This window comes from Cervus canadensis, chromosome 20 (genome assembly GCF_019320065.1).
Source record: "Cervus canadensis isolate Bull #8, Minnesota chromosome 20, ASM1932006v1, whole genome shotgun sequence".
Lineage (NCBI taxonomy): Eukaryota > Metazoa > Chordata > Mammalia > Artiodactyla > Cervidae > Cervus > Cervus canadensis.
Genome location: NC_057405.1, coordinates 23,028,619 through 23,052,614, shown reverse-complemented (window position 1 = coordinate 23,052,614; position 23,996 = coordinate 23,028,619). Strand labels below are relative to the sequence as shown.

Sequence of the window (23,996 nt, the reverse complement as noted above, 5' to 3'; positions counted from 1 at the left end):
CTGTTTACATCAAGTGGCCAAAGTATTGAAGCTTCAGCTTCAGCATCAGTCCTTCCAAAGTGTATTCAGGGTTCATTTCCTCTCTATTACTTGGTGCCCCACAAATAAACACTGTAATTTTCTTCATCATAACCGAGGGTCAGTAGATTGGCTTTGGTGTGTGGCAGGTGAGTGGACTCAAGTTTGGTTTTGGAACAGTAATTTTTGACTTTTAGTGTGTGTTTGTTTTTCCTGTATCCAGAGGCACTGAGGAACTTCCCCAACCAAGGACAGAACCTGGGCCCCTGCACTGAAGTGCAGTCTTAATCACTTGACCACCAAGGAAGTCCTGATGGTAACAACTGCTTGAACTAAATGAAAATGAAAACACAACTCAACATTTGTGGGATACAGTGAAAACTGCTTAGATAGAAATGCTGCTAAGTATATAGCCTTAAATGCATATATTAAAAAAGAAGAAAGATCTAGAATCAGTCATCTGAGTCTCCACCTTAGGAAGTTGGAAACAGAGGAGCAAATTAAATCCAAAGTAAGCAAAATAAAAGAAATAATAAAAGAGTAAAAACCAAATTGAAAGCAGGAAATCAAAAGAGAAAACCAATGGACCCAAAAGCTGGTTCTTTGGGGGGAAAATTGATAAACCTCTAGCCAGGTTAAACTAAGAAAAATAGAAGATACAAATTACCAATATCATAAATGGGTTGAAGACGAGACATCACTAAAGATTCCATGGACTTTAAAAAGATTTAAAAAATGATAATAAAGGGATAATATAAACAAGTCAGACTATCTTCATTAAGTCTGTAAGACTTTAACCCATGAGACTGGGCACATCTCTGGAATGCAGCACTGCCAGTGTCTCGCATGCCTGATGCAAGGCTCCAACCCACTTGGAAGAAGCTGGCGGCCCCTGGACCTTTGCCTCATCAGTTTAGGCAAGTTGCAGAGTGCTATGGCTTCCACCTTAAACACGTCTTAAAGCGCTGGTGAGGTCGGTTGATTCTGAGTCCACTGACACACCTAGACCTACTCTGAAGGATCACACGTGTTGCCAAAGCCTAAAGAATGTAAAGAGTACAAAATGTCTTGCCATTCTCCAGAAATAAGACCGTTCAAATAGAAATAATTAAAATAAACACTTGCGCATTATGCTTTCAAAAACAACAAACACTGCGGCCATGACTGCTGCGTTTGCGTCACTGAAACGCGGCTCCTCGTAGCGACCAGGCCGCATGAGAGCGCGGAGGGCCCCAGGCACCCAGGCGGGCGCAGCGACTCCGGTCGGCGCTCGCGGGCCTGCGGGGAGGCAGAACGGAGGGAGGCCATTGGTCCGGCCCCGCTCAGGGCGTGGCGTCCGCCAATGGGAGGCGGCCGGGGCGGGGCTCCGGCACGCGAGCGCCTGAGCCGCGGCTGCGTGGCGGCCCTTGAGGACCAGCCTTCGACGGCACTCGGAGGGTGCAGGGCCGGATCTTGTTCGCGGAGCCATGTCTCGGCCGGAAACCGGCGCCAACGCCTCCTCCTGGGTCGCTGCTTCCCGGCAGGATGAGGCACTGCCTCAGGCTCCGAATACGAGGCCGGCGGAGGAGCTGAGCCAAGGCGCTGGAAGAGGCCAGAGGACCTGCGCGGGTGGAGGCCGGAGGGGCTCCTTGGGCCTCCAGCAGCCTGAGGGCACGGGTATTCGAGAACCGCCGCTCTCCTTCAAGCTGAAGAACGACTGCGTGGGCGCCGTGATCGGTAAGAGTTTAGCTGGGCGCGGAAAGGTGCGTGGCGGGGGCGGGGCCTGTGGCACTCCCGCCCCGCCCACTTCGTCTCCAGTCACCCGCCCGCGAGCGGGCTTGTCCCCTCCCCCCGCCCCACCCAGAGGTTTCTGACGTCCTTTGCGTTGATGCACCACTTGATAGTTTCTCAGTTCAGTCAGTTTAGTCTTTCAGTCGTGTCCGACTCTTTGCGACCCTATGGACTGCAGCACACCAGGCCTCCCTGTCCATCACCAACTCCCGGGGTCCACCCAAAGCCATGTCCATCGAGTTGGTGATGCGATCCAGCCATCTCATCCTCTATTGTCCCCTTCTCCGCCTGCCCCCAATCCTTCCCAGCATCAGGGTCTTTTCCAATGAGTCAATTCTTCGCATGAGGTGGCCAAAGTATTGTAGTTTCTGTTTCAGCATCAGTCCTTCCAGTGAACACCCAGGACTGATCTCCTTTAGGATAGACTGGTTGGATCTTCTTGCAGTCCAAGGGACTCTCAAGAGTCTTCTCCAACATCACAGTTCAAAAGCATCAGTTCTTTGGTGCTCAGCTTTCTTTACCGTCCAACTCTCACATCCATACATGACCACTGGACAAACCATAGCCTCGACTAGACGGACCTTCGTTGGCAAAGTAATGTCTCTGCCCTTAAATATGCTATAGAGGTTGGTCATAATTTTCCTTCCAAGGAGTAAGCGTCTTTTAATTTCATGGCTCCAATTACCATCTGCAGTGATTTTGGAGCCCCCCCCAAAATAAAGTCTGACACTGTTTCCCCATCTATTTGCCATGTAGTGATGGGACCAGATGCCATGATCTTAGTTTTCTGAATGTTGAGCTTTAAGCCAACTTTTTCACTCTCCTCCTTCATTTCATCAAGAGGCTTTTTAGTTCCTCTTCACTTTCTGCCTTAAGGGTGGTGTCATCTGCATATCTGAGGTTATTGATATTTCTCCTGGAAATCTTGATACCAGCTTGTGCTTCTTCCAGCCCAGTGTTTCTCATGATGTACTCTGCATATAAGTTAAATAAGCAGGGTGACAATGTACAGCCTTGACGTACTCCTTTTCCTATTTGTAACCAGTCTCTTGTTCCATGTCCAGTTCTAACTGTTGCTTCCTGACCTGCATACAGGTTTCTCAAGAGACAGGTGGCCAAAGTATTGGAGTTTCAGCTTCAGCCCTTTCAATGAACACTCAGGACTGATCTCCTTTAGTATGGACTGATTGGATCTCCTTGCAGTCCAAGGGACTCTCAAGAGTCTCCTCCAACACCACAGTTCAAAAGCATCAATTCTTTGGCGTTCATCTTTCTTTATAGTCCAACCCTCACATCCATACATGACTATTGAAAAAAACATAACCTTGACAAGATGTACTTTTGTTGGCAAAGTAATGTCTCTGCTCTTTAATATGCTGTCTAGGTTGGTCATAACTTTTCTTCCCAGGAGCAAGCGTCTTTTAATTTTGTGGCGGCAGTCACCATCTGCAGTGATTTTGGAGCCTCCAAAAATAAAGTCTGTCACTGTTTCCACTGTTTCCCCATCTATTTCCCATGAAGTAATGGGACCAGATGCCATGATCTTAGTTTTCTGAATGTTAAGTTTTAAGCCAACTCTTTCACTCCCGTCTTTCACTTTCATCAACAGGTTCTTTAGTATTTCTATACTTTCTGCCATAAGGGTGGTGTCATCTGCATATCTGAGGTTATTGATATTTCTCTTGGCAATCTTGATTCCAACTTGTGCTTCTTCCAGGCCAGTGTTTCTCATGATGTACTCTGCATATAAGTTAAATAAGCAGGGTGACATTTTACAGCCTTGACATACTCCTTTCCCTGTTTGGAACCAGTCTGTTGTTCCATGTCCTGTTCTAACTGTTGCTTCCTGACCTACATACAGATTTCTCAAGATTTCTCAAGAGGCAGGTTAGGTGATAGTTTATAGAGACTGTGATTTGGGAGAGCCAACTCTTAGACTTGTGAAATCTTTGGGAAAAAAAGGTCAGATCTTTGGCAGCTTACTGTGAAATGAACAACAAAGAAGACAGCGAATTTAGATAAGAAGGTGTAGGGTATTAACTTGAATATGATTTTTCTGCTGAAAAACAGGGTTTTTTTTCTTCGCATATATTGTCTTATAAATCCATTTTTGAAAAGCATTTAGAAATGATTGGAATTAAGGTTTGCCCCCCTTTTAAAAATTGTGGTAAATAACATACAGTATTGTTGACTGTGATAACAATTTTTGTAGTAGGTCTGTAGAAGGTTTTCATCTTGCATGACTGAATCTCCCTATCATCAACTCATTTCCCCATTCACCTGTTTCCCCATCACGCCACCTACCCCCATCCCTCTAGCAGTTGCCATTCTTCTTTGTTTCTGTAAGTCTGATTACCTAAGAGACCTCGTAGAAGTGGAATCTGCAGGGTTTGTTGTTGTTGTTGTTGTTATTGACTCATTTCACTCTCAAGGTTTATGTTTGTTGTCACAAATGGCAGGATTTCCTTTTAAGGCTGATAACTTGCATTGTATGCATAAACCACATTTTCTTCATCCAGGCATCTGTTCACAGATTCTTAGGTTATTTCCACCTCTGAGCTATTGTGAATAATGCTGAAATGAATATGGGAATTCAGCTATCATCGTGAGATCCTAGTTTCAATTCTTTTTTGAAATGTATTTATTTAATTAATTTAGTTTTGGTTGTGTGTGGACTTTCTCTAGTTATGGAGAGTGAGGGCTCCTCTCAGCTTGTTGCAGGCTTCTCTAGATTATGTGGGCTTCGGTAGTTGTGGTGCATGGGCTTATTAGTTGCTCTGAGGCCTGTGGGATTTTCCCTGACCTGGGATGGAACCCATGTTCCCTGCATTGGCAGGTGGATTCTTAACCACTGGACCACCAGGGAGGTTCCTCAGTGCTTGTGTATTAAGTTCCCAGAAGTGGGATTGCTGGATCATAGGTAGTTCTATTTTTAGTTTTTAAAGGAATCTGCATGCTGTTTCCATAGTGGCTGCATCAATTTCCATCCCCGTCCACAGTGCACAAGGGTTCCCATTCTCCATGTCCTCACCAACTTGTTAACCCTTGTCTTTTTGATGAGAGCCATTCTAACAGGTGATAATGTCATTGTGGTTTTGATTTGCATATCCAATGATTTCATCATGCTTTTATATACATGCATTGGTCATAAATAAATCTTCAAAGAAGGGTCTATTCAAGACCTTTGAACATTTTAAATTGGAATTTTTTGGTTGAATTTTGTGTAAGGGTTCCAATTTATCCACATTCTTTTATCCAGTTAGTCTTTGCTTGGGCTGATGATGAATCCTTTGTATCTGGGGAAAGGAGCCTCCTATCACCCACACAATTTGGAATAGAAAGCTTCTGCTTCCCTTTTAACAAACTGAACGTGATTACTGAACCTTGGGAGCCTTTGTTTGGATAATTTGGGAAGAACTCGAGAAGGTTCTGGAGAAGGACATGGCAACCCACTCGAGTACTCTTGCCTGGAAAATCCCATGGATGAAGGGCCCTGGTAGGCTACAGTCCATGGGGTTGGGAAGAGTTGGACATGACTGAGTGACTTCACTTTCATTTTTCACTTTCATGCATTGGAGTAGGAAATGGCAACCCACTCCAGTATTCTTGCCTGGAGAATCCCAGGGACAGAGGAGCCTGGTGGGCTGCCATCTGTGGGGTCGCACAGAGTCGGACACAACTGAAGCAACTTTGCAGCAGCCGCAGCAGAGAAGGTTCTTTAAGCAGAGTAGGTAGTAGGTTCCCTGTAATTGATTTCATTTTTTAAAAATTCTTTTATTTTAAAAACAGGTCGTGGTGGGTCAAACATAAAAGAGATCCAGAGCTCAACATACACGAAAATACAGGTAAATTTTCTGTGTTCTTAAGTCATTAAAGAGGGTGAATTATGGTCATTCCTAACTATTTTCTGTCCTGTTATTAACATATGGTGGTAACTTAGATAAGCTGACAAAGTTTTTCATACTTCTTTTTAAAAGCTCATCTAAGCTGTAGTGCATTCATTATGTCTTAGATGGTGATTGATGGCAATCCTGTATTTCCTTAACATTTTTATACTGCCTGAGACTGATTGCCAGAGGAATGGTAAGGGAGCTTGTCTCACCTGCTTTCCCCCTTGAACCTAGATAATAAGAGGGTATCCTGAAGCAGAAGTAAGAATCTTTGGCACCAAGGCAATGCAGAGCAAAGCAAAAACAGTGATAGATGATCTTGTTAAAAAACAAGAAGAATACAACACAGAACCCAAACTTGGTAAGTCTGTTTTGCCCCTTAAAGCCCTGTAAAATTTTAAATGTTTTATTCAGTGTCATAAGCCATATTATAGCTGTTTTTCCTGATAACAAAGCTTTGGCTTGCCATCGTTAAATCTAGTATGTTATAGAGGGAATTTTTTTCTATGAAATCCAGAATACTTTTCCTCAAACTGAAACACTTAGTGTCTGTGGTTAAGTCTAGCAGTTTTAGTAGTAAAACAGAATAACCTTTTAATACACTTCACTGTTGATAGTAGAGCAAGGGTTAGTCCTAGCCTCCTGTCTATGGTCGTTTCCCTGGAATGTGACTGACTTTGAAAACTGCTTAAGTATTTGATATTTTTAAAAAATCTCAAATATACTTGGAGTAGAGAGAAAGCCATTATTAAGCCATTTCCAGGAGAGCCTTGTGTTCAGCTAGCAACCTTGCATCTTGGTGTTTCTTGGGAAAATACCTCTAAAAAGCCTCTAGGATACCATTTCCTCTGTTTACACGGGGTAGCATCTGCCATACAGGATTATTATAAAGATTTAGTCATGTGTGATTTATTAGCAATCATTAGACGCTCATGCTTTTTAACTTCTCCAGTAATTTTTTTTTTTTTTTTGCCTTTCAGAAATCTGAAGTAAATAACTGATAAACCATGATCGGAATTGTCATGGCACTGTTGTCCTAAATTCCTAAAATTTATGTTTCAGGCATTATTATTGTTGGGTTATTAAAACAGAAAATTGTAAAATGTCTTGGGATTTTATATTGGTTAGGTTTGTTTGGAAACTCATGTGGAATTTTTTAACAGATGTTGCTGCTGTCCAACTTTCGGATGGAAAAGATACAATAAAGGATGTTTCAGGAGAGCAGAAATTAATTGATTGGGATAAACTCCGAGAAAACATTTTGAAATGGAATGAGAAAAAGTGGGCAGGTTAGTGCTGGATCCCAGCATTTATCTATAGTATATTGTTGTTCCTCTTAATTGCGGTTTTTAGCCTCTGTAAAAAAACGTGTTGCTCTTAGTAATGAAATCTGTATGCAAAATGACAGTAGAATTTGAAATGGTACAAGTAGTGCCTCGGGCATGATAGTTTCTATGTCTGTGTTGTGGTTTATGTTATAAATGGGAGGTTAAAATTTGATATCTTGTCTTCTTTGAGATAACTCACTGCACAAGTTTAATAAAATTAGAAAATTGGGGTAAAAGGGAAATGAAGTGAGTAAACCTGCCAACCATAAGTTAACATTTTGCTGTGACTGAGCAAAAATTGATCTTGGAGTTTCTTAACCAAGAAGGACAAAAGAAAATGGGAAAAACATTTAATAAGTGCATACAGTTCTTGAGGAAACAGATTTTTAAAATTCTCACTTGGAATTATATGTTAAGTATAATGTTCCATATTATTCATTGAATTTCAGAGTAAGTTCAAGCTTCATTTGATCAGAATGAGACAGAAAAACAACACCATTTATTTAAAGTTAAGCAGTGACCATTACTGTGTGACTACGCTGGTCTGCCTGTCCAATGCCATCACAACACAAGTGTTAGAAGATTTGGGGCAGAGGTAGGGGACAGAAAAAGGATTTAAGTTTGGTAGAGTTCTGATGAGCATTTAAAAAAGGAAACAAATTAGTTTCAGGGAATAGAATGAGGGTAAATATTTTATTCCTTAACAGTAGTGGGATGGATCTTCAAAGCAAAGAAAGTTAGTCTGCTATGAGAAAAGAGTCATCAGTTGTGATGACTGAGTGTCTTGTGAAGCATGGTTTATTTTTTATTTAATTATTCAAGATATCTTTCTTGGGTGAAAAATGTAATTGAAAGACAAACCAAAAATGGAGATCTCCTAGAAGTTGGCAAAGTATAGAACAACTGTCTAAAATCCCCATGTCTGCAAGGCGAACTTGATATATATTTTAGTTTGATTTCTATTGCTTTGAATAAATGACAGTAAAATGTGAATTCTCATTACTCATTGAAGTTTAAATTTTGTTTTTTCCCCCAGATTTGCCTCCAGTTAAGAAAAACTTTTACATAGAGTCAGAAAAAACAAGTTCAATGTCACAAGAACAAGTAGACAATTGGAGGTGGGTTAGTTTTAATACTTTTTAGTGAGTATTTGTAGAATTAGGCTAGTAAATTAGCTCACTCAGAAAAGACTTTAAATGATTGCATTTGAAACTTTAGCTTCCATATTCAAAAGAAAACTTGGTTGCGTCTGAAATCATATATTAGAGATTTCTAATCAGTACAACTTTTGGCAAAGAGGGAAAATGGGCTATATTTGTGTCTAGAGTAGTTACTATCCATATATGGTTATTAAATACTTAAAATATAGCCCATATAATTAAGGAGCTGAATTCTGATGTTTAATTTTAAAGAGAGACATGGTTGGTTTCTGTCCTATTTGGCAGTAATTTTATAGAATTATTTCTGCAACTGTTGAAAATCATAAGAAATTGATCTGATATCTGAATAGTAGAATAATTTCTTACTTTTAAATCCTTATTATATGGACTTAAAAGTCCTAATGGTAACATTTTTTTCTATTAATATCTTTTATAAAACTAAGCTAGTATGGTACAGCAGACAGAGCAGTTATTCTGGGATTGAGGTAGTGCTCTGACTGTGGACGGATAACTAAAGACCACTTGTCCAATGAGAGTAATTCCCACTTCAGAGGATTGCTTTGAAGGATTAATTAAGGAAATGTGTGTGAAATGTTATAGGCCCTCAGGTGTTTGCCAAATCTGACTTTGATTCATGAAGCATATAATTTTCAGGTTCTATTCTCAGCCTTTTCATGAAATTTTCATTGGCTCATTTTTCATGTGTACAGTGTAATTATTTTTCTTCTTTGGAACTATTCTGGTAAAAGATGAACTAGCTTCTATTTCGTATTACTTTTTCTTAACTGTAATTTAACCAACATTCTGATTTTAATCAGTTGCCATTGAATTTCTAGATATGCCTTTAATGTTGGAAAAAAATTTCTTGCTTGGGGAGTAAAGTGATCAAAGCCACTAATCCTTGTTTATTTTCTTAAAGGAAGGAAAATTATAATATAATTTGTGATGACTTGAAAGATGGTGAGAAACGTCCTCTTCCTAACCCTACTTGTAATTTTGAGGATGCATTTCACTGTTACCCTGAAGTTATGAGAAATCTTCAAAAGGCAGGTTTTCAAAAGCCAACACCAATTCAGGTATGTTTTCTTTAATTCTAACATTTCACTGACTCCCCCTGCCCCTGCCAATTTCTGATCATTTGAACTTATAGCACCTGGGACAACCGTCTCTTATAAGCATCCTCCCAGCACACCCACCACTGCCTAGCACTGAAAATGTTGAGAAGTTTGGGGCTGGGAGAGGAGGAATACTTGACAGAAAGAAATGTACTTTTTATTTTAATATTTATCATTCTGTTCTAGTCACAGGCATGGCCAATCATCCTACAAGGAATAGATCTGATAGGAGTAGCCCAGACTGGAACAGGGAAGACATTGTCCTACTTAATGCCTGGATTTATTCATATTGCCTCCCAACCTGTGTAAGAATTTCTACATCTGGGTACTCTTTAGGGGTTTAGTAGATAAGGATTCCAAAAAATGCAATGAACATTTCATTGATTGCACTGGTCCAAGGGCAGTGCTTCATCGCAGGGAAAAATCACTTTCTGTTGTGTGGGTGGATATAAATGGATGAAACATTTTCAGGAAGCAGCAGGTAGTATCCACCACAAGTCTTCACAGTGAGATGTTGGAAACAGTTTGTTCAAATGACCGCGCTCAGTACAGTCCTCTGAGAATGTCTGACACAGAAAAGCACTGGCTGTGTTCCACGAGAAGGCTCATGTCTGGGCTCTAGGATTCTTTGGTCAGGCTGTTCTTATTTCTCCACTTTTTATAAGAGGTGCATGTTGATGGCTTAGACATTCATTGCTGCTGGTTTTGAAGGCACTGGACGAAGGTCCTGTGTGCCTGAGATGGAAACCGATGTGCTTTTTCTCCAAAGAGCCAGGAATGGGCCTGGCATGTTAGTCCTCACCCCGACTCGCGAGTTGGCTCTGCAGGTGGATGCCGAGTGCTCTGAACACTCATACGGAGGTCTTAAAAGGTGAGTTGCTTTCTTTGGCCGTCACTGCACCAGCATTTTAATCCTCTGTAGATTTAGATATCCTCCTCATTGTTTTCACACATAATGAGAAGCCAATTGGCCCAACATGTGGCCAGGCATTGATTACCCCTCATTCATATTGACTGTAGCTGGGGCGGTGGGGTCAGGTAACGAAGATTTGAATGTGAACCTTGTAGGACACATCTGTGTGGGTTGATGGCTATGGATCGTTCTCAGAAAGGAGCCAGGACTATACTTAGCCTGATACTTTGGACTTATATACTTTTTAAAATTTCATACCCCAAATGGGCTTAGGTTGGTTGGGATTTTGAATTGTGATGGGGTATTTCCCACCTGAACATGAACCTCTGTATTTTTTTTTTTTTAAGTGTTTGTATATATGGTGGTGGCGATAGAGATGGACAAATAAAAGATTTATCGAAAGGTGTAGACATTATCATCGCCACTCCCGGAAGACTCCATGATCTACAGATGAATAACTTTGTGTACCTGAAAAGCATAACCTACCTGGTAATCTTGGAGCAGGGGTTTGAGGTCCTGGGAGGAAGAACTTAGCTCTCATCAAACCTTTTAAAATGGCTCTCCATTTCATAATAGTTTTAAATCCTAGGAATGCTGCTCATTCTCTCTAGTTTGTTAAAATACACATTTTAAAGATAATTCCATTTTAATATTTTATAAATGTTAGTAAATGCAGATAAGTAGAAAAGAATTCCACATGAATACTTTATAGACATTTAAATTATATTTTCATTAAATATATTTATAAACTTATTTGTTGTCAAACAGATCAGTGGTGTTGCAAGTACACATAGTTTAGGCAGTGGAGGAAATGAGAAAGCTATCTTAATATTCATAGGGAAAGAACATATATGTTAGCTACCATCCACATCTAATCTAGCCCTTTTTTGGCTTTGCTGTGTGGCTTTCAGGATCTTAGTTCCACTACCAGGTATCGAACCCAAATCCTTGGCAGTGAAAGCACAGAGTCTTAACCACTGGTCCACCAGGAAATTCCCCTAATCTGGCCCTTTCTAATGCAGGTATTAGATGAAGCTGACAAAATGCTGGATATGGGATTTGAACCCCAGATAATGAAGATTTTATTAGATGTACGCCCAGACAGGCAGACAGTTATGACAAGGTAGGTATATGTTTAATTTGCCAATCTACAAAGTAGGAACCAGTGGAACAGAATTCATTTGATTTTAGAACCTTACATAAAAGTATTTTGAGATCTGTTGGTGAAAGGTATGTTATCATTTAGTATAGCAACTCAGTGCAACAGCTTAACAATGACTGTTGGGTTTCCTGAATTAAAAATAAGATTTTTATGAAAACATCCTGGGGAGACTGTTCTATAGGGGGTCTCAGATTAGAGAAAGTAACCATCTGTCCTTAGAGGTGAATATTTGATCACAGAACACGTTTTAGCCAAGATAAAACTGAGGCAAGGAAGGGTATATAACTGGGGAAATACACTAAATTTATTCATTTTGTTTCCTAAGTAAACCTTGTTAATTAGTATGAAAGTACAGAAGGTGGTTGTTTTCACAATATATCACTGAAGAAACACCTGAATTTACATATCCAATCATCATTACAGTTAAAATGTTTTTATTTGGCTCAAGCTCTTGGTTTTGTCTGCCGACAATGTATGAAAGGGCTTCCCAGGTGGCGCAGTGGTGAAGAATCTGCCTGCCAATGTAGAAGATGCAAGAGACTCAAGTTTGATTCCTAGGTTGGAAAGATACCCTGGAGGAGGTAATGGCAACCCACTCCAGTATTCTTGCCTGGAAAATCCCATGGACAGAAGAGGCTGGTGGGCTACAGTCCATTGAGTTGCAGAGAGTCAGACACGACTGAGCGTGCACACACACACAGTGTATGAAAAACACTGGGTTTTTACTTTTATTTTTTACCATTTATAAAGGCCAAGAGAAAACTAATCTAACACCTGAATTCATCTTAGCTCCCCGTAGATGGGAAAGGTATACCTCTCCTTCACCTTTTGTTTATGAACCTATTAAACTTATTTGAAGATTTCATCTAGTAGCTTCTTCGAGCAGTTCATTATGAAGCATATATTTTCTGTGAAATCAGCCTCATTAAAAAGTACTGTTTGTCTTTCCTGGGTAATTTGGTTCATAGCATTCTTAGGGAAACTTAGTAATGTTTGATTCCTAATAAACATTTTAACATTTTTGTATTACATTTTATCTCTAGCGCAACATGGCCATATGCCGTCCGTAGACTTGCACAATCTTACTTGAAAGAGCCCATGATTGTGTATGTTGGTACTTTGGATCTAGTCGTAAGCTTATTTTTAATTACTATTTATATCTTATTAATTTTGTAAATGTTTTGCCATTATAAAGTTCATTGGCCTTTCACTTCATAATTGAAATTGGCCTTTTAACTAATTATTAATGAAAATTGACCTTTTACTTAAATCAGTGGTAATTAATAACGAGTTGTTGCCTAGGCCCATTTTATTAGATTTCACAAAAGACAGGATAAAGACTTCAAAATCTGTTTCATCTTGGGGGCAGAAAAATGGTAACAATGATATTTGGAAATTCTGTATTAAGTTGTCACAATACTTAATTGAAGCTCTTAGTGTCATAAGCTGAACATTGTAAAGGCTATAGCCACAGTTCATGGCAGTGGTTATTGTAAGCTTGGCCTCAACCCATGGTTATTCCATTTCAAATGATAGCAACCAGTTGCTTTCAACTCACTGACAAGCATTCGAAATTCCAAGCTTATCTTGGGTAACTAAGTGGTAAAAAGTCAAAGACTGAGCTCTAAATCCCTGAGTAGGAATGGGAGATTTTTGGAAGAACTTGCCACTTTTTCTGCTGGCAGTTTATTAAAACATTTAACCATGGACAGAAGTAAGATGGATTTTGAGCCATTAAGGGGTTTGCCCATTAATGTTGATGTATTATGATCTGTGAATCCTTTAGGCTGTAAGTACCGTGACACAAAATATAATTGTCACCACAGAAGATGAGAAAAGATCACATATCCAAGCTTTCATCGAGAGCATGTCTCCCAAGGACAAAGTCATAATATTTGTCAGCCGGAAAGCTGTGTGAGTGTATTTTTTACATTGACATCATCAGTCGTGTGTTGTTTCTATTTGTATAATCATTTCAAACGAGGGAAGGGTGTATGTCTTACAGTATGTACATTACTTCAGACTCTTGCCAGGGGAAGTAATAGTAATGAATTGATTGTGGTATTCAAATAAGCAATTAGACCCCTGACTTTATTTTTTGTTTTAGGGCTGATCATTTATCAAGTGACCTGGGTATCCGGCGTATATCAGTAGAGTCTCTGCATGGCAATAGAGAACAGAGTGATAGAGAGAGAGCATTAAAAAGCTTTAAAACAGGTACATTTATAGAGTTAGTATTGAGGTTTGAAACTGCCCAATGCCTGGTCTTCCTCAGTGATGGCACCTTTCATGGAACCCATGTCTAAAATCTGCCTTCAGCTAATAGATCCCAGAACTAGCTCTAAATGTTAACCAGATTCTCTCTCTCCAACTCATGTTTAAAACCTAGATATCAAGGTAAGAATTTGCAGTGGGGGGTGGTTGTCTTAATTTACCTGAAAGGCATATATCTTTGACATGATTCATGAACCATTTGAATGGTGGTATCTATTCTGTTGTAAATTGCCAGAAGTTAAAATTCTTTAAGATTCTTTAACTTCCAATGCAGGGGGATGTAGGTTCCATCCCTGGTTGGGGAACTGAGATCCCATATGCCTTGTGGCCAAAAAAAAAAAAAAAAAAGAAAGACTAAGTAACCCTTTCCCCATGCACTCTCTTTTAAGTTTTTTTTTGATAGTCAAAGCAGTAATATTTCACCTGATTAGCTAATAGGGAACAGATATGTCTTGGGTTGGTTTGTACCAGAATGTGTCTGTATTCTTTGGGCTTCACTCTTCAGGTAAAGTGCGAATACTGATTGCTACTGATTTAGCATCTCGTGGTCTTGATGTCCATGATGTAACACATGTCTATAATTATGATTTTCCCCGAAACATCGAAGAATATGTTCACAGAGTGGGACGTACCGGGAGAGCAGGGTAAGTCTGTGGAGCCTGCCCACCAATCCAGGGGAAACCCCTCATTCTTCTCTCAGACTGTCCTTACTTTGAAAAAGTAAGGGGACCTTTACTTTCTCTCTTCGAGCAAAGTCATAAAACCCCTGCGATGTGCTGTTTGATCAGCTGCAGATTAGATCCCAAATTGCTGTTTCAATGGCTAATTTTTTTTTGACTGAAGTATGGTTGATTTACAGTGTTTTGTTAAATACTGCTGTACTGCACAGTGATTCAGTGATACATATATATACAGTTTTAAATATTCTTTTCCATTATGGTTTATCACAGGATTTTGAATATATTAATAGTTCTTGGTGCAGTATATAGTAGGAACTAGCTGTCAGCCATCCTATGTACTAAAGCTTCCACTGCTATCCCCAGCCTCCCATTCCATCTCTCCCCTGGATCCGTCCCTCTGGGCAACCATGAGTCTGGTCTCTATGTCTGTGATTGTATTTCTGTTTCAGAGATAGGTTCATTTGTATCATATTTTTGATTCCATGTGTAAATAATACCATATGATATTTGGGTTTCTCTGTCTGACTTACTTCACTTATTGTGATAATCTCTAGGTCCATCCATGTTGCTGCAAGTGGTATTATTTTATTCTTTTTTATGGCTGAGTAGTATTCCATTGTATATATGTACTACATCTTCTTTGTCTGAATGGCTAAATCTTAATGCATCGTACATAGTTGGGCGTGTGAAAAAGTTGACGTTTTGCTATAGTTTTATTCCATTTTGCTAGCTGAATCATTAATATAAATTATAAATCAAATTACATTAATTTTTTCCCCCCTTGAAGGAGGACCGGGGTATCTATTACCCTTATCACTAGAAATGATTGGAAGATTGCTGGTGAATTAATTAATATTCTAGAAAGAGCAAATCAGGTGAGAATATGCAACTCTATTTTCTAAGGTATTATTCCGAGTACTGGGGCTTACAGCATGTCAGGAAATATAGATATTAAGCAAATAATTATGTGTGTTTTGAGGGTCGTAACATGGCAAAGATGAGGTGCTATAATATAATATGATGATATAATGTATAACTGGGGAGCCTGTTCTAATGTGGAGGCGTGTCACTGGGCGCTGCTGAGGAAGAGCCCGGTGGGTGGAGGTTGGAGAGAGTAGGAGAAGCAGGGCACGTCCTCAGGCCTCGAGAGGAGAAAACGGCACCAGATGAAGGCACTGGGAAGCAGCCAAGGGCCATGTGAGCAGGAGGGCTGCGTGCCTACTGACGGAGTTTTACCACCAGGCTGGTTTTTCTACCTTGAAAATTCAGTGTTGACTATGCAGAGGAACACATTCCATTCTGTTGGGAAGGTATCTGCAATCAATTGTGGAGATTCTCTGACTATTTGGAGGTATTTTAGTATGTTATAGAAAAGCTGATATGTTAAAGGAATCATCTCAATCCTAATAAGACATTTATTCACTGCAGAGTGTCCCAGAGGATCTTGTCTCAATGGCTGAGAGATACAAAGCAAATAAACTGAAAAAAGAAACAGAAAACAAATGGGGAAAACCCCAAGGAAAACCCAGGAAGTTTTATCATTAATGTCTGTGTAGAAAAGTGGTACCAGCCTACTAAAAAAGGTAAAATTTGAAAAACTCATGGACTTTCAAATGCCTGTTTTCCTTAGCTAGGTGTTGTTAGTGTGTTTATTACAATCAGCATTATCTCTTAAGAGCCATTAACGTAATAAATCAGGTCTTATTCTTTATTTGGGGCCTATGACAAAGAATCTGCCTGCAGTGCAGGAGACCCAGGTTCAGTCCCTGGATCAGGAAGATCCCCTGGAGAAGGGAACAGCTACACACTCTAATATTCTTGCCTGGAGAATTCCATGAAACTTTCGAGCTTCCCTGTGGCTCAAATGGTAAAGAATCTACCTGCATTGTTGGAGATCCAGGTTTGATCCCTGGGTTGGGAAGATACCTGGAGAAGGGCCTGGCTACCCACTCCATTATTCTTGCCTGGAGAATTCCATGGAGAGAGGAGCCTGGCGGGCTACAGTCCATGAGGTTACAAAGAGTTGGACACAACTACACACATGCACCACGCCTCTATTCTTTAGCTGTTCCCTAAATTCCAGTTAATATATCTTAGAGTTATTAATTCAAAAGTGAGAAAAAATCTTTTAAGTTGTCTGGAGAGATCATTGAGCATATAATGGAATTGGTGGAGGTGTAAATTAGTGTAAGCTCTTACACCTGACCAATTAGCTGGCAGTGTATTAATTGTAAATACATAGACCTTTTTGTTTTATTTTGATTTTTGGCTATGCTTTGCAGGTTGTGGGATCTTGGTTCCCTGAGGGGACTGAACCCAGCCCCCAGCACGGAAAGCACTCAGTCCTAACCATTGAACAAACTGGGAGTTCCCCATATGCCCCGTGATCTGGTAATTCCCCTGGGCACACATATCCAGTGTGGGGCCATTTCAGTAAACAATGGCGAAAACCACACCAGGGAATAATATCTATAACATAGAGGACTCCTAAAACTGAACATAAACAACCTGACTAGAATATGCACAAAGGATTTGAATAGACATTTCACCAAAGACACACAAATGCCCAACAAGTTAACGATGCTCAGCCTCACTAATCACTAGGGGAGACAGGGATCACCCTGCCCTGTTAGGATGGCACTCTACATCAATATGTGTTTTTTTGTGTTTATTTTTCAGAGTTCAAGGTTTTTCAGAGTTACAGTTATTTGACGTACTGTGCAAGTATTGGAAACATGCTGGCAGTGTGAAGAGATATCTGAATCTTAAAATTTTTAATAGTGTTTAAAATGTAGAATATTTTATACTTTCCTTAATAAAGCAAAAAGTATTTAAACTTGAGTTGAAATTTTTTATGGATATTAAAGAATGTAGCATTAAAGTTTCACTTTTTAGTATCTTTATTTAAAAAAAAAAAAGGTAAATTTTGTCTCCTGTAATGTTGCTATGTGAAGGTCCGTCTAAGGGGTTTATTTAAATCTTGTTCAGATGTTGTCATAGCGGTGAAAATGTTAACACAATAAATGTTTTTCTATAATAAAAAGGCAATCTTGTCTGTCTTTCTCAATAGCCTTTAATTCTGTTTACCACGTCATGTTTCTTTCTTTTTTTTTTTATTGGAGAACAATTATTTTACAGTCTTGTGTTGGTTTCTGACATACATCAGGGTGACTCAGCCACGGGTGCACATATGTCCCTTGCTGCTGAAACCCCCTCCCTCTCCCTGCCCATCCCACGCCTCTAGGTTCTCGCAGAGCACTGGGTTGAACTCCCTGTGTCACAGAGCAAATTCCCACCTGCTCTGGTTACATAAAGTAATACAAATGTCTCCATGCTGTTTCCTCAGTTGGCCCCACCCTCTCTTCCCCCACTGTGTCCACAAGTCTGTGGTCTGTTCTCTATGTCTGCGTCTCCATCGCTGCCTTACAAATAGGTTCATCAGTAGCATCTTTATAGATTCCATACCCATGCATTAATATACAAGATTTGCCTTTCTGACTTACACAGTGTTTTATTTGGTGGTATTTTTCTTAATACTTTACATACTTTGAAATGAAACAGCAAAGGAATTTCATAGACCAAAATAGCAACAACTATGTGTTACATTTTAGCCTACGTCCCCAGGCCCAAGTAAATCTTGGGAAAGTTCATTTCTATGAAAGCTGCTTTGATCATGTTCCCAACTTTCCTCTGTAGTTATGTGTACAGTTTTCTGTTCCCTACATAATAATTGTGTGTGTCAAGTGTCATCTGTCAGAAGCCGAATAGGAGATATATTCATAATACAAGAACCACACTCTTCAAAAGGTGTATGCAATAAGAATAAATTTTGTATTAAATTTCATTGCATCAAAATGCATTAAAATAATTGAAAAACATTAATGTGGATTATACACAGGTTTTCAGTGAAGGTGGGCTAGGCTAATAGCTAAGAACTTTTCTTAAAACACAGAATTAAAAGCAATACATAATGGAGGGGAAAGAGAGTTGCTTCAATAAATGGCATTGGGGAAACTGGTCATTGACTTTTAAAGATGGGGAAACAAATTCAACAAGACTTGCCGGGCACCAGGGCATTGTCTGGACCAGCCTCTTGCCCTCCTGACCTGGCCAGTGCTCATCCACTTCCCGACGTGCAGCAGAGCCGTAACCCAGCCTTTAGGGGTGCATCGGGGCATCCTGACCTTGCCCCTGAGTAGAGGCTCCCAAGGCCAGCCTGGCTCTCAGAGACTGAAACAACTTGCTGGACTCAAGGCTGGGAAGGCAGTTGAGTGTTGCCAAATGAATGGGAGGGGAGAATAAGAGCAGCCTATGACTGAAGTCCAAGGTTCCACCATCCTGGTGGGAAATGTGTTGTCCTAGACTCCGAATGTTCACGACATACACTCGCTGTGTGGCCTGTGGCTCAGACTTCAGCCTTTCAGGCGGGTCATTCGAGTGACCCTGACTTGAGCAGACACAGCTCTGTGGCCCTGCCAGTAGCCGTCCCATCCCCACTGGTGAGAAAGGCAGCTGGACTGAAGGACAGGTGAGCTCGGATCACAGCTGGGGAGTGGGTGCACCAGGGCTGCCTTTGTGTTCCATTTTATTACAGTTTCCAAGTGTCTAGTTAGGGAGGGTGAAGTTGACCCCATTTCTTGTGGTGGAATCCAGACAGGGGCAGGGTGGGACTTTTTCTTAGGGTAGGCATGTCTACAGGCAGCTTTTTCATCAAGCTTGCATCTTCAAACACAAGCCCTTCCATGGCCTTCACTTAATGAACACATCTTTGGCAATGACAGAGCTTGGGTATATCTCCTGTTTTCACATGTCTGTTATCTGTTCTGCCTATCAGAGTGTTTGGGGGTGCAAATTTGTTGCTTTTATTGTTCATTTTGTACCTGAATTTCTATTTCAGGCCTCCTCATATTGTTGTGACAATAATTTCCTGACAAATTAGGGTACATGAGTGCAAAGTCACTTCATTTGTGTCCCACTCTGCGAGCCTATGGACTGTAACCTGCCAGGCTCCTCTGTCCATGGGATTCTCCAGGAAAGAATACTGGAGTGGGTTGCCATGCCTCCCCCAGGGGATCTTCCTGACCCACACAGTGCCCCCTGTGAAGCTGCATAAGTTAGGGGGGTCATATATATTTTCATTTTGTAATCTATGGCTCTGTACTATTAAAAGACTCTTAGTTCTGGGAAGATCCCTTTAGTATTGAAATGTTGCTGTGATGAGCTGTGAATGACGCTGGGATTCTTGGCCTCCAGAGAAGAGGAATTCAATCTGGGGTCAGTGACGAGGCTTGATCACTCAGAGCTTTTTATGTAATGAAGTTTTATTAAAGTACAAAAGACATAAGAGACAGTTTCTGACATAGATATCAGAAGGGGACAGAAAGAGTGTCCTCTTGCTAGTTTCTAGCATGGAGTTATATACCTATTAGCAAATCCTCATGAGAGAAAAGAAACGCCTCAAGGCTGAGAGAGTTGCACCGGGCACCTCACTGACAACATGCATTTTGAGACAGCATTGGCACAAGCTGAGTCATGCCTGGCCATAAAACAGTTGATCAGAATCTTGAAGAAAGGCAGATTTCCAAACAAATACATAGTTTTTTTTTTTAAACACATTAACATATCTTAAGGAAGACATTTCCATGAGAAAAATGCATTGGTAAGCTCAAGATTTCAAATAAAGTTAAGTTCAGGCAGAAGCAGGTATTGTCATGACAACACAGAACTTTAAGGGAAAAAAGGAATAAAAAAAGTCCATCAATTGCAGTTTTAATTCCTCCTGCCACTTGGGCACCTCTGACCTGCCTACAGAGGCTATTAACACTCTCAATATGTATGTGTCTTTTTGTGTTAAGTAAGTAAGTGTTAGTTGCTCAGTCGTGCCCAAGTCTTTGTGACCCCATGGACTGCAGCCCATCAGGCTCCTCTGTCCATGAGATTTTCCAGGCAAGGATACTGGAGTGGGTTACCATTTCCTTCTCCAGAGGATCTTCCAGACCCAGGGATGGAACCCAGGTCTACTGCACTGCAGGCAGATTCTTTACCGACTGAGCTACTTTTTGTGCTGCATAAGCCTAAATAGGGTGACCCAACTTCACTCTTAATAAATGATCTGAGTGAGAAACAAGAAATTAAAAAAGAGCAGAGATCTCTGAATCGGGAGGCATCTAAGAAGTCAGAGTCAAGTGTTTTTTGTAATGGTACCTGAGCCAATGATGGAACTTGTAATAGTTGCAGCCTGGATTCTTCATAAAAAATGATAATGATCCTGGCTTTAAAATCTGTTTTATCTCCTGGTAGGCCTTATCATACCTCATCACTGGACCTGGCTTGTTTTCCTCAGGGCTTTCCTGGGTATTCTTGCTCATTTTTCTATGTGAGACTTAGAATCAGTTTATCCTGAAAATCCATCTGAATGGTTCTTAATTAGGATTGCATTAGATGTTAGACTAATGAGAAGTGACATTTATATGACATTCAATCTGATCATTAAGAACACTATATGACTTGCATGCGTGTAGTTTCTTCCAGACAGTGTTGAAGTTCCCTTTATGTTCCTTCTGTAAATACTGGGCATCCACACTGGAGATGGGGCATGAACACAGAAGGCACAAATTCCTGCCCTTGGATTTTTTCCTACCTGAGATCATGAAGATATTCCCCTATGTCATCTTCCAGTTTTTCTTACCTTCCCACTTAGATTCACTATTAACTTGGGACAGACTTTTGTTGGATTGATTTTATTCCATCTAGATGGGCAGTTAATTAAGAAGCATTTATTTAAAATCTACTTCCCTGCTCACTGGTACTGAGTCAGAAAGTGAATGAATGAGAGTCACTCAGTTGTGTCTGACTCTTTTCAACCACATGGACTGTACAGCCCATGGAATTCTCTAGGTCAGAATACTGAGGTTGGTAGCCTATCCTTTCTCAAGCGGATATTCCCAAACCAGGAATCAAACCACAGTTTCCTGCACTGCACGCAGATTTCTTATCATCTGAGCTATCATGGAAGTCATTGGTACTAGCAGGGTAATAAAGCAAGTGCTCATATATGGGTCCAGTTCAGTTCAGTCACTCAGTCGTGTCAGACTATTTGCGACCCCATGAACCAGCAGTATGCCAGGCCTCCTTATTCATCACCAACTCCCAGAGTCTACCCAAACCCATGTCCATCAAGTCAGTGATGCCAGCCAGCCATCTCATCCTCTGTCATCCCCTTCTCCTTCTGCCCCCAATCCTTCCCAGCATCAGGGTCTTTTCCAATGAGTCAATTCTTTGCATGACGTGGCCAAAGTATTGGGGTTTCAGCTTCAGCATCAGTCCTTCCAATGAACACCCAGGACTGATCTCCTTTAGGATGGACTGATTGGATGTTCTTGCAGTCCAGGGGACTCTCAAGAGTCTTCTCCAACATCACAGTTCAAAAGCATCAATTCTTCAGTGCTCAGCTTTCTTTACTGTCCAACTCTCACATCCATACATGACCACTGGAAAAACCATAGCCTTGACTAGATGGACCTTCATTGGCAAAGTAGTGTCTGCTTTAAAATGTGCTGTCTAGGTTGGCCATAACTTTCCTTCCAAGGAGTAAGCGTCTTTTAATTTCATGGCTGCAATCACCATCTGCAGTGATTTTGGAGCCCCCAAAAATAAAGTCTGACACTGTTTCCACTGTTTCCCCATCTATTTGCCATGAAGTGATGGGACCAGATGCCATGATCTTAGTTTTCTGAATGTTGAGCTTTAAGCCAACTTTTTCACTCTCCTCCTTCATTTCATCAAGAGGCTTTTTAGTTCCTCTTCACTTTCTGCCATAAGGGTGGTATCGTCTGCATATCTGAGGTTATTGATATTTCTCCTGGCAATCTTGATTCCAGCTTGTGCTTCTTCCAGCCCAGCATTTCTCATGATGTACTTTGCATGTAAGTTAAATAAGCAGGGTGACAATATACAGCCTTGATGCACTCCTTTTCCTATTTGGATCCAGTCAGTTGTTCTATGTCCAGTTCTAACTGTTGCTTCCTGACCTGAATAAAGGTTTCTCAAGAGACAGGACAGATGGTCTGGTATTCCCATCTCTTTCAGAATTTTCCACGGTTTATTGTGATCCACACAATCAAAGGCTTTAGCATGGTCAATAAAGCAGAAATAGATGTTTTTCTGGAGCTCTCTTGCTTTTTCAATGATCCAGCAGATGTTGGCAATTTGATCTCTGGTTCCTCTGCCTTTTCTAAAACCAGCTGGAACATCTGGAAGTTCACGGTTCATGTATTACTGAAGCCTGGCTTGGAGAATTTTGAACATTACTTTACTAGCATGTGAGATTAGTGCAACTGTGCAGTACTTTGAGCATTCTTTGGCATTGCCTTTCTTTGAGATTGGAATGAAAACAACTTTTCCAATCCTGTGGCCACTGCTGAGTTTTCCAAATTTGCTGGCATATTGAGTGCAGCACTTTCACAGCATCATCTTTCAGGATTTGAAATAGCTCAACTGGAATTCCATCACCTCCACTAGCTTTGCTCGTAGTGATGCTTCCTAAGGCCCACTTGACTTCACATTCCAGGATGTTTGGCTCTAGGTGAGTGATCACACCATTGTGATTATCTGGGTCATGAAGATCTTTTTTGTACAGTTCTTCTGTGTATTCTTGCCACCTCTTCTTAATATCTTCTGCTTCTGTTAGGTCCATACCATTTCTGTCCTTTGTCGAGCCCATATTTGCATGAAATGTTCCCTTGGTATCTCTAATTTTCTTGAAGAGATCTCTTATCTTTCCCATTCTGTTGTTGTCCTCTATTTCTTTGCATTGATCACTGAGGAAGGCTTTTTTTAATCTCTCCTTGCTATTCTCTGGAACTCTGCATTCAGATGGGACTATCTTTCCTTTTCTCCTCTTCTTTTTGCTTCTCTTCTTTTCACAGCTATTTGTAAGGCCTCCTCAGACAGCCACTTTGCTTTTTTGCATTTCTTTTGAGCTAGATATATCTGAAAGACAGAATCAACTTAATTCATGTCTGGAGTTGGTGAAAAAGGAAGGATCCAAGAATGAAACCATTGTTTTCCAAGCGTGAAATAGTTGTTTGGTGTTTTGGCCTGAGGAACAAGAAGTGGTGATAACTATGGTGTGGAGGACACCCGGAGGAACAGAGTATAGGCAGAAAGTCATGGCTGTGGACCCTGCTGACACTGAGGCATCTCTCAGACTTCAAAATGAAGATGGGAAGTAGGCAAGTGGAGATGAAAGTATCAGGCTGTATCTCTGAGCACCATTCCCTTTCCCAAATTAGGTCTATGAAAGCAAAAAAGTATTAAGACCTTCCATGTAGTAAAAAACCTGTGTAAACTTTACAGTCAGCCCTCTATAAGCTCAGTTTAACTTCTGTGGATTCAAAAACCATGCAACGTGTCATAGTATGTATTTCCTGAAAAAACTCCAGGTGTAAGTGGACCTGTGCAGTTCAAATCTGTGTTCTTTGAGGGGTAACTGTGTATGTAACACAGTTTGTTTATCCTCTGCCCCACTGATGAATGTTTGATTTGCATCACTCTTTTGGTTGTTGTGAATGGTGCTGGTATGAATATTCATGTACAAGTATCTGTTGGAGTCCCTACTGGCAATTCTTTTGGGTTTAGACCTAGGAGAGCCAGGTCATATGGTAATTTTAACTTTTGGAGGAATC

General features: G+C 40.6%; 1 protein-coding gene across 1 annotated transcript; it reads left to right on the top strand.

Annotated features, from left to right (window-relative positions):
- Positions 1–1,422: 1,422 nt before the first annotated feature.
- Positions 1,423–17,263, top strand: DDX43 (DEAD-box helicase 43). Its single transcript, XM_043439042.1, has 17 exons — positions 1,423–1,734; positions 5,578–5,633; positions 5,913–6,039; positions 6,842–6,967; positions 8,043–8,124; positions 9,086–9,242; positions 9,468–9,586; positions 10,051–10,152; positions 10,542–10,683; positions 11,217–11,317; positions 12,400–12,487; positions 13,143–13,270; positions 13,464–13,573; positions 14,136–14,274; positions 15,098–15,185; positions 15,739–15,893; positions 16,990–17,263. Exons 1-16 carry the CDS (start codon positions 1,485–1,487, stop codon positions 15,853–15,855), a joined length of 1,932 nt encoding a protein of 643 aa, XP_043294977.1. The 5' UTR covers positions 1,423–1,484; the 3' UTR covers positions 15,856–15,893; positions 16,990–17,263.
- The last annotated feature ends 6,733 nt before the right edge of the window (positions 17,264–23,996 follow it).